The sequence below is a fragment of the Daucus carota genome, chromosome 3, assembly GCF_001625215.2.
Source record: "Daucus carota subsp. sativus chromosome 3, DH1 v3.0, whole genome shotgun sequence".
Taxonomy (NCBI): domain Eukaryota; kingdom Viridiplantae; phylum Streptophyta; class Magnoliopsida; order Apiales; family Apiaceae; genus Daucus; species Daucus carota.
The window spans coordinates 36,758,283-36,770,746 of NC_030383.2; the positions used below are offsets into that span (position 1 = coordinate 36,758,283).

Here is a 12,464-nt window from a genome sequence, read left to right on the forward strand (position 1 = left end):
AAATATCAAGTTGGTGACTCGTTTCGTCCAAATGTATCAATTGAGTGACTGATTCCTAAATTGAATCAAATGAGCCACTCATTAGAAAAATTTGTATCAATAATATCACTTTATCGTTAATCGAAATTTTGAAAGTACTATATATTGAGTTTCGCACATTTTTTATGAATGGTATTACATCTAAATGAAAGATTCCGAGTTCTAGTATTTTAGATAATATTTTTAGATTTTTAAAAATTTATCTCCTATTTATTTTTATTTAAATCAAATAAAACAATCAAAAAAATTAAAAATAAATAGTTGATAAAATTTTAAAAATCTAAAAATATTAGCAAAAATAGTAGGACTCGGAATCTTTCATTCGGATGTAATACCATTCATAAAAAATGTGTGAAACTCAATATATAATATTTTCAAAATTTCGACTAACGATAGAGTAATATTTTTGATACAAATTTTTCTAATGAGTGTCTAATTTGAGTCAATTTGGAAATCAGTCACTCAATTGATACATTTGGACGAAACGAGTCACCAACTTGATATTTATCCCGACAAAAATGTGCAGCATAGTTTAGATTAGAGTGCACAATTTGTATTCTGGTTAAAATCTTTGTGAACTTGGAGTATATAACCAAGTTAATAGCATCAGTTGAATTTGTTCGAATACTTGAGAGAAAATCTAAGAGTTAGAAACAGTTCAAGTGGTGAACCTGCAGTTGTGAGAATTGTAATCAATCCACAGATTATTCAATATAAAATCTCACGGGTGGATCATTCAATCCACCCGTATTTTTAATACTTGGTGTTTTATTGATTTATAGTTTTATGTGTTCTTGATCTTGAATTTTTTAATTTGTGAAAGATTGTATTCAACCCCCCCCCCTTCTACAATCTTTCTCATAGTTGGTGTAAAATAACAATTGGTATCAGAACGAGGTTCCCAACAAACAGGGAAAAAGATCAATGCTGCTAGAGAAAGATGGGAAAGAAGGATGTTGGAGTGAAGATTCCGGTTCTTGACAAAGACAACTATTTCCACTAGAAAGTAAGAATGCATCTGCATCTGTTGTCAATTGATGAAAGCTATGTCAACTGCATAGAGAAAGGACCTCATGTTCCCATGAAGGTCTGTACCAGTATTGGAGCTGATGGTGAAGACATGGCAGGCAAAATGATTCCCAAGCCTATCCATGAATACTCTCAAGAAGACACTGAAGAAGTGCACAAGGACCAGAAGACAATGAATCTTCTATTCAATAATTTAGATCAAGAAATGATTGATAGTGTCATTAGCTGCAAAAGTGCCAAAGAAGTTTGGGACACCATCAGGACCATCTGTGAAGGGAATGAGCAAGTAAGAGAAAACAAGATGCAGTTGCTGATTTAACAATATGAGTCCTTCTATTTCAAAGCTGGTGAAAACTTGAGTGACACCTTTAACAGATTTCAAAAACTGTTAAATGGTCTAAAGCTCTTTGGAAGAGTGTATCAGGTCAAGGATTCAAATTTGAAATTTTTAAGAGCTCTTCCTAAAGAATGGAAACCCATGACAGTCTCTCTAAGAAACACTCAAGAATTTAAAGACTACACTCTTGAGAGGCTGTATGGAACTTTGAAAACCTATGAGCCTGAAATGGAACAAGATGAAGAAATTGAAAAGAGTCAAAAGAAAGGCCATTCATATGTGGCTCTAGTTGCATCTATTGAGGACTCTGTCAAGGATAAGGGAAAATCTCAAATTGAAGAAACTGAGAAGTTGGTCAAAGAAGAGAGCTCAGAATCAAGGAAAGGAAAAAGATGAAGCTGATTCTGGTGAAGATAGTGATGGGATTGATGAGCATTTAGCTTTTCTTTCAAAGAGATTCTCCAAATTAAAGTTTAAAAAGAACTTTAACTCTGAAAAAACATTCAAAGGCAATCCCAAATCAGATAGAGGCATGGTGGATAGATCCAAGTTTAATTGCTTCAACTGTGGGAATGCAGGTCACTTTGCAAATGAATGCAGAAAGCCTAAAGTTGAGAAAAGGACCAATGAAAGTGTTGACTACAAAAAGAAATACTATGAACTTCTCAAGCAAAAAGAAAGGGCATTCATTTCAAAGGATGATTGGGCAGCTGGAGATGATTCTGATGAAGAGGAAGAGTTTGTTAATCTAGCTCTAATGGCCAACTCCACAGATCAAGAAGAGAGCACTGCAAACAGCAGTCAGGTATTTACCACTAACTTAGTTGAGTTAACTAAAGATGAATGCAATGCTACTATAAATGAAATGTCTACTGAATTATATCATTTGCATGTATCTTTAAAATCTCTCACTAAGAAAAATTGTAGGATTAAGGATGCTAACACTTTTCTCAGTGATAGAAATAGTATGCTAGAAGCTCAATTTATTGAGTTTGAAAAACTGAAAATTGAGTGTCAAACAACCAAGGATGATCTTTTGGCTGTTTTGAAAAGAGAGGAAATTATCAAGAAACAGCTTGATAAGGAACAAGAAATTATTGCCGAATGGAAATCTGGAAGAGATGTTTCTGCTAACATTACCAACATTCAAGGAAGAGAAACCTTTGTGGAGAATGAGTGGAAAAGAGATAAGAAAGTTCTTGAGATGTTAGATGATAGTTCAACTGATGAGAACACGGATAGTGATCATCCATTGAAAACAAAAAGTTCAACGAATGAAAGTTTTCCGTTGAAAAACAGCTCATCAGTTGACAAGAAAATTCTCAAGAAATTGAACAAGATAATTCTTCTGAGACAAATGAGAGTAAGATTAAAGACCACAATTCTGATATGAACCTTAAGAAGAAAATGGATGTGTGTGAGTCTAAATCAGAAGAGACTAAAAAGAAAAAGGGAAATAGAAATGGTAAAATTGGAGTCAATAAGCACACAAACTACACTCCCAATGCTAGTGCTCCTAGGAAAACTTGCAGTAAATGTGGTAGTGTCAATCATCTGTCTGCAAACTGTAAAACTGTGATTGCTCCAAACTTATCCATGCCTATGCCTATGCCATCTGTTCCTAACATGCATTTATCTGCTATGAACATGATGCCTGTTTTATTGCCTCACAATCTATACTATCAGTCTAACATGCCACATGTTCAATCCATATTTCAATGCTTTTAACATGCCTCAATTTTACTCAAACTTGCATGGCGTCAACAATGTATGCATGCCTCAAATGCCTGAGTTTAAAAGCAATGTTGATATTCCAATTTCTCAACCAAAACCAAAGATTGAACCATCTCAATCTAAAGAAAAGTTGAGAATGAAGGAAAAGCTATTAGGACTAACAAATCTGGACCCAAAGCAATTTGGGTACTAAAGTCAACTTGATCTGTTTTGAACATGTGTGCAGGGAAACCATAAGAAGAATTTGTGGTACTTAGACAGTGGATGCTCCAGGCACATGACTGGTGATCCCTCCCTGCTCACAAAATTTATGGTGAAAGTTGGCCCTAGCATTACCTTTGGAGATGACAGCAAAGGGTATACTATGGGATATAGCTTGATAGCAAAAGAGAATGTCATCATTGATGAAATTGCATTAGTGTCTGGTCTTAAGCATAATTTGCTTACCATCAGTCAACTTTGTGACAAAGGTTTTAAGGTCAATTTCACTCCTGCAACCCGTGTTGTCACCAAAGGAGATGACAGCAATGTGGTACTAATTGGACAAAGAAAAGGGAATGTGTATGTAGCTGATTTCAATACTGTTAAATCTAATTCCATCACTTGCTTTCTCAGCAAAGCAAGCTCAGATGATAGCTGGCTATGGCACAAAAGATTGTCTCATTTAAATTTCAAGACAATAAACGAGTTGGTAAAGAAAGATCAGGTTAGAGGAATTCCAAAGTTGGAATTTTCCAAAGATGGTTTGTGTGGAGCATGTCAGCAAGGAAAACAAAAGAGAAACTCTTTCAAAAGCAAAGTTCTTTCATCAATTGTGAAGCCTCTTCAACTTTTGCATATGGATTTGTTTGGACCAGTCAACATTATGTCAATTTCAAAGAAAAGATATTGCCTAGTGATTGTTGATGATTTCTCAAAATTTACTTGGACTTTGTTCCTACATTCTAAGGATGAAGCTGGAAAATTCATTATCAATCATATCAAGGCATTAAACAACAATCCAGATGTCAAAGTTGAGAGGATCAGAAGTGACAATGGAACAGAATTCAAGAATTCGGTGATGAAAGAATTTTGTGAGGAAAAAGGAATTACTCATGAGTTCTCTACACCAAGAACTCCACATCAAAATGGAGTAGTGGAAAGGAAGAACAGAACACTAATAGAAGCTGCTAGAACCATGATTAATGAAGCTCAATTCCCAACCTATTTCTGGGCTGAGGCTGTGAACACTACATGCTTTACTCAAAATATAATATTGATAACCAAATCTCAAAGTCAAACTCCCTTTCAACTGTTTAAAGGGAAGAAGCCTTCAATTAGCTTTCTTCATGTTTTTGGATGCAAGTGCTATATTCTAAGAAATCAAGGTGAAAATCTTGGGAAATTTGAAGCCAAAGCAGATGAAGCTATTTTTGTTGGATACTCTAATGGAAAATCATTTAGAGTTTAGAATCTGAGAACCAACATTGTTATGGAATCAATCCATGTAGTAGCTGATGATAAAAAGATTCAAGGTCTGTCAGATGAAGGATTTCATGACAATCTCAGATTTGAAAATGAAGGTGAAGGTGATTTATATGACAGTGATGATGATTGTGATGATCATGTTCAAAATGCTGGAGTCAATCTTGGAATTAATATTCCAACTGATGAGCCTTCAATGGATGAGACAACAGCCATCGAAAACTCAGCTGAAGCATCAGTTGAAACTCCTCTGGATTCATCAGTTGAAATATTGTCTCAAAATTCCAATCAATCCGGGAATAATGAGATATCAGATTTAGGGGGAGCTTTTCAACATGGCAATCTGAACTACAACAATGAAGCTACATCATCAAGACAATCACTTCCACCTCAAAGAAAATGGACTAGGGATCATCCTTTTGAATTTCTTTCACAGGATGAACCTAAAGTAATTGAAGATGCTCAAGATGAATTTCTGTACAAACCAGAAGAGCTACTCAAGATGAATGTCTATACAGTGCATTTCTTTCACAGGATGAACCTAAAGTAATTGAAGATGCTCTCAAAGATGCTGATTGGGTTCTTGCCATGCAAGAAGAATTAAATCAATTTGAGAGAAACAAAGTATGGAAGCTAGTACCCAAGCCTAAGAATAGAACAATTGTAGGCACAAAGTGGGTATTCAGAAACAAAATGGATGAGAATGGAGTTGTCACCAGAAACAAAGCAAGGCTTTGTTAGGGTTATACTGAAATATTCGTTTGAAGTATATAAAAGTTATTTGAGGATCTTGAATGCATGTTTTCACATTGTCTGTATATTATATATTGTAGACAATCTAGTATCAAATGGGATAGCAGAAGATTAGATTGTCAGACTCCTTATATAATATAATAAGGGTTCACAGTCGAGGTGGTGTTAGACAAACTACTGGAACGGCTGAAGTATTATTTGGAAATAGTTTATCTTGACTATTGAATAATACTTATATACTTTGTGTATATTGAACGGGATCAAAATAGTAGAATAATTGTTTCTTTAATTCTGACAATAAAGAACTAAGATTCTATGATGTTATTAATGCTTAAGTTCTTAATCCGGATATAGTGATTGACACTTGTATTTAATACACATGCCTTGACTCATAAATTAAGTAATTTATTTTAAATTACGAATTTATGTATTGGGCAATGACATTATATACAGAGTGGAATATTGACTATAAAAGGAAACCGTGTCCGAAAAATATATTCGGGTGATGATGTCCTCTTGAAAGCTCATAAAGATAATTATGCTTTAGTCCTGCAGGCAGATTTGTTCTTGCATAATTATAAGGTTGAGTGGATGATCAAGGATAAAAGATATTGATTAAATTAATTGTCAGAAATTAATTTAATTAATGGACATGTGATATCTTAAACATGGGGAATTTATAAGCAATTAATATGGGAGCCGAATTAAATAATTAATTTACGGAATTAGGAAAGGTAGTGCAAATATTAGTTCTTTAGTGGATAGAATTAATATTTAATGACATTGGGCCTGGCCCGGAATGTCATTGGAAGGCCTGACCTAATGATCCATGATCCCTGCTGTAGCCTATATATATTCTCGTTCTCCTAAAGCTGAAAGACACACCAAAAATGAATTAATCCTAGAGTCAGAGAGAGGCAGACGTTTTTCTCAAGGAGACAGCTAGGGTTTTGGGTTTTCGGAGCTTTAAGGAGAGGCACACCTTGGGAGATCGAAGGCCACACTTCGTCCAAGGAGAATCAAGGAATACAGTAGAAGACGTGGATTTGAATCGCTTGCGCCGTAGCGATTAAGGTTAATATTCTGTTCGAACTTTTAATAAGTATCATAAAACGCAGGGCCAAGGTCCGATTGTTCCTACAATGGTATCAGAGCGAGGTTGCGGTTCTGCGATTTATGATATGTATTCCATGTCATGATTATATATGCATGTATATAGTGATTCTGTGATGCAGGTCGTTGTCCACTATTATGGCCGTGTTTTAATTATTCTGTTATGTTTGGATTCCACGTGGTTTATCGTGGCTGTTGTAAATCACGAGGGTTGATCGTGATAGTTTAATCTTGTAATTCAATTTGTAATTGTTTTAGATTATGATCTGATGTAATAGAATAGGCTGGTTCGTCTGTACAATTAGTATGTAATTGTTTGATCAACGGGGCTGCAAGAAACAAGGATCTTCCGCTGCTGCGATTAGGGTTTCGGGGGTGCTGCACTGTTTTGGGCGTAACTTTTGCATACGATGTCCGATTTGGGCGAATGAGCACTTTTCGGAGACGGCAGAACGAGACGAAGCTAGCCACAGCCCAGGAACCCTGGTTGAGGTGATTTCGAAGGTGTTTTTCGGGATTTTTCGAGGCATTCTGAGGCCGTTTAGGCCTCCAAACGGGCTCTCGAAATTTTCTGGACAGATCTGGATTCTGACGAAGGATGAATTCGAAGCTGATTTTTCCGGGGCCATAATAGTGGATGTGCTTTATTATGATTATTGATTATTGTTATTATGTGTTTCTTGTTTGTGTTGTTATGCCATGTGATACTAACCCTTCGCATGCTAGAATGACATGGACATAGGGATGTTTTTAATTAATGCTTTAATCATGCTAGTATGCTGCCATGTTATGTGTTCTTTATGTGTTCTTTATGTTGCTATAACCATGATAGTATGCATGTGGACTTCGAAGAAATAACATAGGGCGATGCATCTAGATTAAAATCCTCAAAGTAAATTCTAAGTGGGAGAGGGAGTTAATATGGTATTAAATCCCATGGTCTCCATCATTGTTTGTATGTAATTTAACATAAAGGCGAATATAAATTATGTATACGTCACCCATCGTGGCATGTAATTTATGGTGTCTAGAATGTTATAGATATTACTGGAACAAACTTCTTAAATTAATACGAATAGATACGGATTTTCTTTATCTCTGATTTGGGGCGATTTCTAAGGCTTATGGGTATTAAGTGAGACCGATGTGACTCCTCCACTGCCTAGAAGTCAAACCAGACACGAATATTGAATTGAAGTATTCTATTCGAGAAATATTGGAAGGTATACATGCCGCCCATTGATAAGTGGTATTTATACACACTTATAGGCCTTCATTTCCGCTTAAATTGGTTGGTTGTACTTAAGTGTTTAGTGTCTTTTGATGTGTTTTTATTGTTTTTCTGTGCAGGTCACGAGTTGAGGTGATGAAGTGATTTTCTATCATTTTAGGTTGGTTTTGGTGCATTATTTGCAAGAATAGAGAATTGTTGATTCACCGCGACTTGGGATTTTGTGGGTACATCTTCTACAAACCCTCACGAGAGCACACTCGTCCACTAGAGCTATCTAGGGGTTTAAAGGGCTTGTTGCATATGCTAAATGCAACCGTGATCACCTACGGAAGTGGTACTAGAAGCGAGGAAGGACATGCACGCGAGAACGAGCGAGAAACGAAGAAACGAGGCTGCCATGACAGACAGTAGCGCGCCCGCGCTAACTTGTAGCGCGCCCGCGCTACAGTCTGCTGCAACTAGCGCGCCTGCGCTAGTTTAGCGCGGCCGCGCCCAGCAGAACTTCCCCGGGCCGATTTTTACAGCTTTTTAGTGGATTTTCGCAGCGGTCGAGGCCCGGTTGACTTGGTCAATGTATTTTATTTCTCGTGTGTAAAACCCTAGCCGCATAGAAGTAGTTTTAGTATCGTAGAAAATCGTATTATCAGTTTTCTCTTGTAATCGAAGTACATTATCAGTTTTGTATTGGATCGTTCTACGCGAGGAAGTGACAGTTTCGAGCGAGATCGTGAACATCAAATCTGTAACGTTGTGTTCTTTATTATTAATTCAAGCATTTTTATTCCATTTAATTCTTGTCTTTATTCTATCATGTTTTCATTAGAACCCATGATGTCGATTGGTTCGATTATGAACTAACCGCCTTCATGGGATTCTAATGGATTTATCGATGTAATCTAGTATCGAATATTAATTACTTGATCTTGTGACGTACGTTGATTTCTTTGCATGAGCCGTGCTTATTCTTCTTAGGAGAGTAGCTAACTTCTAAGTTGTTTGTTAATTCTTTCTGAAGCGAGAGTGGATGATTGAATTTAGAACTATGCCATGTAAACATAGGATTATGTGAATGAAACATAATTTGTGGTAGACTTGAACTATTTTTATCACCCTGTGTAATCACGATAGACGACTTGCTATTAAACCTCTCTGCTTACACTACCGCTATAGAGATATAGGGTCTAAGCTTTGTTGGTGTCCATGAGATTTCTGTCTTAATTGCGGATTTTGATTGGTATGATACGTGTGCAACGAGAGTTGGCATGTATTACTTTCGTGTTGTCTGATTAGGATCAACAGTCGCATGTTAATCAGTAATTTCAATTCTAGATGAATTCGATAATGAAATTAGAGTCCCATGTGTTTTCCTATTCTGAATTTGATTAGTAATTTTAGTCATTAGTATAAAAGAAACCATCCTTGTTAATTGTCTTGGCAGTGAAAATTGATCATACATTGTTGCATAGGTGCGTATTCTTAATTCACCAGTCTCTGTGGGAACGAACTTAATATATTACTTGTGATCACGTGCGCTTGCGTGTAGATTTCACCGAACAAGTTTTTGGCGCCGCTGCCGGGGACTCGGTGTTAATTAATTAGTTTATGTACTTGTCATCAGTGTGCATTAAAATTCACTGACTAGGATTCTATTCTCTTCTCACTTTTCTTTCTTTTTCTTTATTTCAGGTACTTGGGTCGCGTTTATGCTAACACGTTCTAAAGCTCGTAAGGAAGCAATTGATTCATCTTCTTCTTCTTCTTCTGATTCTGAAACAATGACGGAACCTGAAGCACAACCAGACAGTAAGGCATTGAAGGATTTCTCTATGCCAAAGATCGATGATATCCAGTCAAGCATTGTCAGGCCTGCAATCGCAGCCAAAGCCTTTGAAATCAAACCAGGAACTATTCAAATGGTCCAGAACTCGGTACAGTATGGGGGTTCTCCTACTGAAGACCCTAATATGCATATACGTAATTTTATAGAGATCTGTGACACTTTCAAATTTAATGAAGTCTCTGATGATGCTGTGAAGCTAAGGCTTTTTCCATTTTCACTGAGAGATAAGGCTAAGGGATGGTTACATTCTTTACCATCTGGTTCGATTACTACATGGGAAGATCTAGCTCAGAAATTTCTCACTAAATTCTTCCCCATGGCAAAGACTGCTGCATTACGAAATGCTCTATCTCAATTCTCTCAACAATCAGGAGAAACATTCTGTGAAGCCTGGGAGCGATATAAGGAGATGCTAAGGAAGTGTCCCCATCATGGCATGCCGGATTGGATGCAAATAAACTGTTTCTATAATGGTCTTGGACCTCAATCCAGACCTATGCTTGATGCTGCTTCTGGAGGTGCGCTATGGGCTAAAAGTTATGAAGAAGCTTATGATCTTATTGAAATGATGGCTGCTAATGAATATCAGAACCCTACTCAAAGACTTACTCAAGGGAAGGTAGCCGGAGTTCTTGATCTTGACACGTCTACAGCCTTGATTGCTCAACTTAAGGCTCTTACTATGAAGGTGGATTCCTTAGCTAACTTGGGGATTCAGCCACCGCCTATTGTTTGCGAGCTTTGTGCGGGTACACATTCCACTGATCAGTGTGCCATATCTAGCGAGTCAGCTCAGTTTGTGAGCAATTTTCAGCAATCTCAACAGCCAGCTCCGGCCACTTATCATCCCAATAATCGGAATCATCCGAATTTCAGCTGGAGCAATAATCAGAACTTCATGCCACAACAGCAACAACAGTTTCAGCAGCAAGGAGCTAGACCTTTCAACCCTTCTGGTTTTCAACAACAGTTTGCACCGAAGCAGCAATTCCATCCACCCGGATTCCAGCAACAAAATCATGGGGTGGCTGGACAGTCTTCCAACGAAAGATCTGAATGGGAAGAGATGAAATTAATGATTAAAAGCCAAGCGGTGTCAATCAAAACTTTGGAGAATCAGATTGGGCAGATTGCTAACGCATTGATAAACAGACCACAAGGAACGCTTCCTAGTGATACCGAGGCCAATCCGGGTAAGAAAGAGATGAAGGAACAGGTACAGGCTGTCACCTTAAGGTCCGGAAAGGTTACGAAGGAAAAAGAATCAGCAACAGAGCAAAACAAGGAAGAGAGTGATCAACAGGTTGAAACACCCGTGCTCTCATCTAAGTCTGGTAGTGGAAAAACTGTTGTTGACGCTGACAAGAAAGAAATCAACGAGGAGGGAAGCAAGGAATCTGCTGAGAAGTCTAGTCCTAAATCTGATAATGGGGTCAAGCAAGTATATCCACCTCCCCCTTTTCCGAAAAGACTTCAGAAGCATAAGCTCGACAAACAATTCGCTAAATTTCTAGAGGTTTTCAAGAAATTACAAATCAACATACCGTTCGCGGAGGCTCTAGAACAAATGCCGAGTTATGCTAAGTTCATGAAAGGTATTCTATCTCGGAAACTCAAACTTGAGGACTTGGAGACTGTGGCTTTGACCGAGGAGTGTAGTGCGGTGTTGCAGCAGAAATTGCCTCCGAAGCTGAAGGATCCGGGAAGTTTCACAATCCCGTGTACTATTGGAAAGATATCTTTCGACAAGTGCTTGTGTGACTTGGGAGCTAGCATCAATCTGATGCCGTTATCTGTCTTCAAGAAACTTGGTCTGCCAGAGCCGAAACCTACAAACATGTACTTACAACTGGCTGATCGGTCCATCACATACCCGAGAGGTATAGTGGAAGACGTCTTGGTTAAAGTGGATAAGCTCATCTTCCCTGCTGATTTTGTCATTCTAGACTTTGAGGAGGATGAGAGGATTCCCATTATCTTGGGAAGGCCGTTCTTAGCTACAGGCCAAACTTTGATCGATGTGCAAAAGGGAGAGCTTACAATGAGAGTTCAAGATCAGAGTGTCACTTTTAAAGTGTTCAACGCAATGAAATTTCCAACTGACGAAGAAGAATGCTTTAAGGTGGAGCCAATAGAAGCTGCAGCTCATCCAGAAATTGACCCAAGGCTGAAAACTGACATCTTGGAAAGGGTTCTAACAGGTGAAGCTGAATTCGGAGGTGAAGAGGAAGTAGAGCAACTTCAGTTCTTGAATACATCTCCATGGAAGAGGAAGGTTGATATTCCATTCGAGTCTCAAGGAGTAACAGAGCTTAAAAATGTTCAGGAGCATCTTAAACCATCTATTGAAGAAGCTCCAAATTTCGAACTCAAACTACCACCTGATCACTTAAGTGATGTGCAGTTGAGGAGGTTGACTCGGCGTATAGATGACATGCATGACATTCACTGCCGTTTTGCAAAGGATTTGACTCAGGCTCTTGGGAGTGCTTTTCGAGCCATTGGTGTTGAGGTTGATTGGCTAGTGTTTGGAGATGGCATGGTATATTCACCACCTGATCCTCCACCCGAGGAGGGTGATCCTCCCGACTTCTAGGTACATTCGATCCTTTTTATCACCTTCAATGAGGACATTGAAAATTTTAAGTTTGGGGGTGGTAATCTAAGGAAGAGCATATTATTATAATTTTGTTTATTATTGCATGTGTTAATTAGTTCATGTAGTTCACGTTTTTTTTATTTTGCTTTGATTATTTATCACGTTTTTCTATTTTTCTCATATTTTCTTTATTTTTACATGTTTAGTAGTAATTGTCGTAGTTAGTATCACGAGCATTTGCATGAATTATGAAGTTAAGCCAAGTTAATTGCCTATGATGAGTTATGTGCGTAGTTCTTGATTAGTAGTTTCAATTGCAATG

General features: G+C 37.7%; 1 protein-coding gene and 1 non-coding gene across 2 annotated transcripts; one reads left to right on the plus strand and one right to left on the minus strand.

The window, feature by feature from the left end:
* Positions 1–9,874: 9,874 nt before the first annotated feature.
* Positions 9,875–9,981, minus strand: LOC135151797 (small nucleolar RNA R71). The gene has a single exon (XR_010290716.1). It is a non-coding gene; the product is annotated as a small nucleolar RNA R71 (small nucleolar RNA).
* A 1,150-nt stretch (positions 9,982–11,131) lies between these two features.
* Positions 11,132–12,014, plus strand: LOC135151520 (uncharacterized). The gene is made up of 3 exons (XM_064090006.1): positions 11,132–11,423; positions 11,619–11,955; positions 12,008–12,014. Exons 1-3 carry the CDS (start codon positions 11,132–11,134, stop codon positions 12,012–12,014), a joined length of 636 nt encoding a protein of 211 aa, XP_063946076.1.
* Positions 12,015–12,464: the final 450 nt, after the last annotated feature.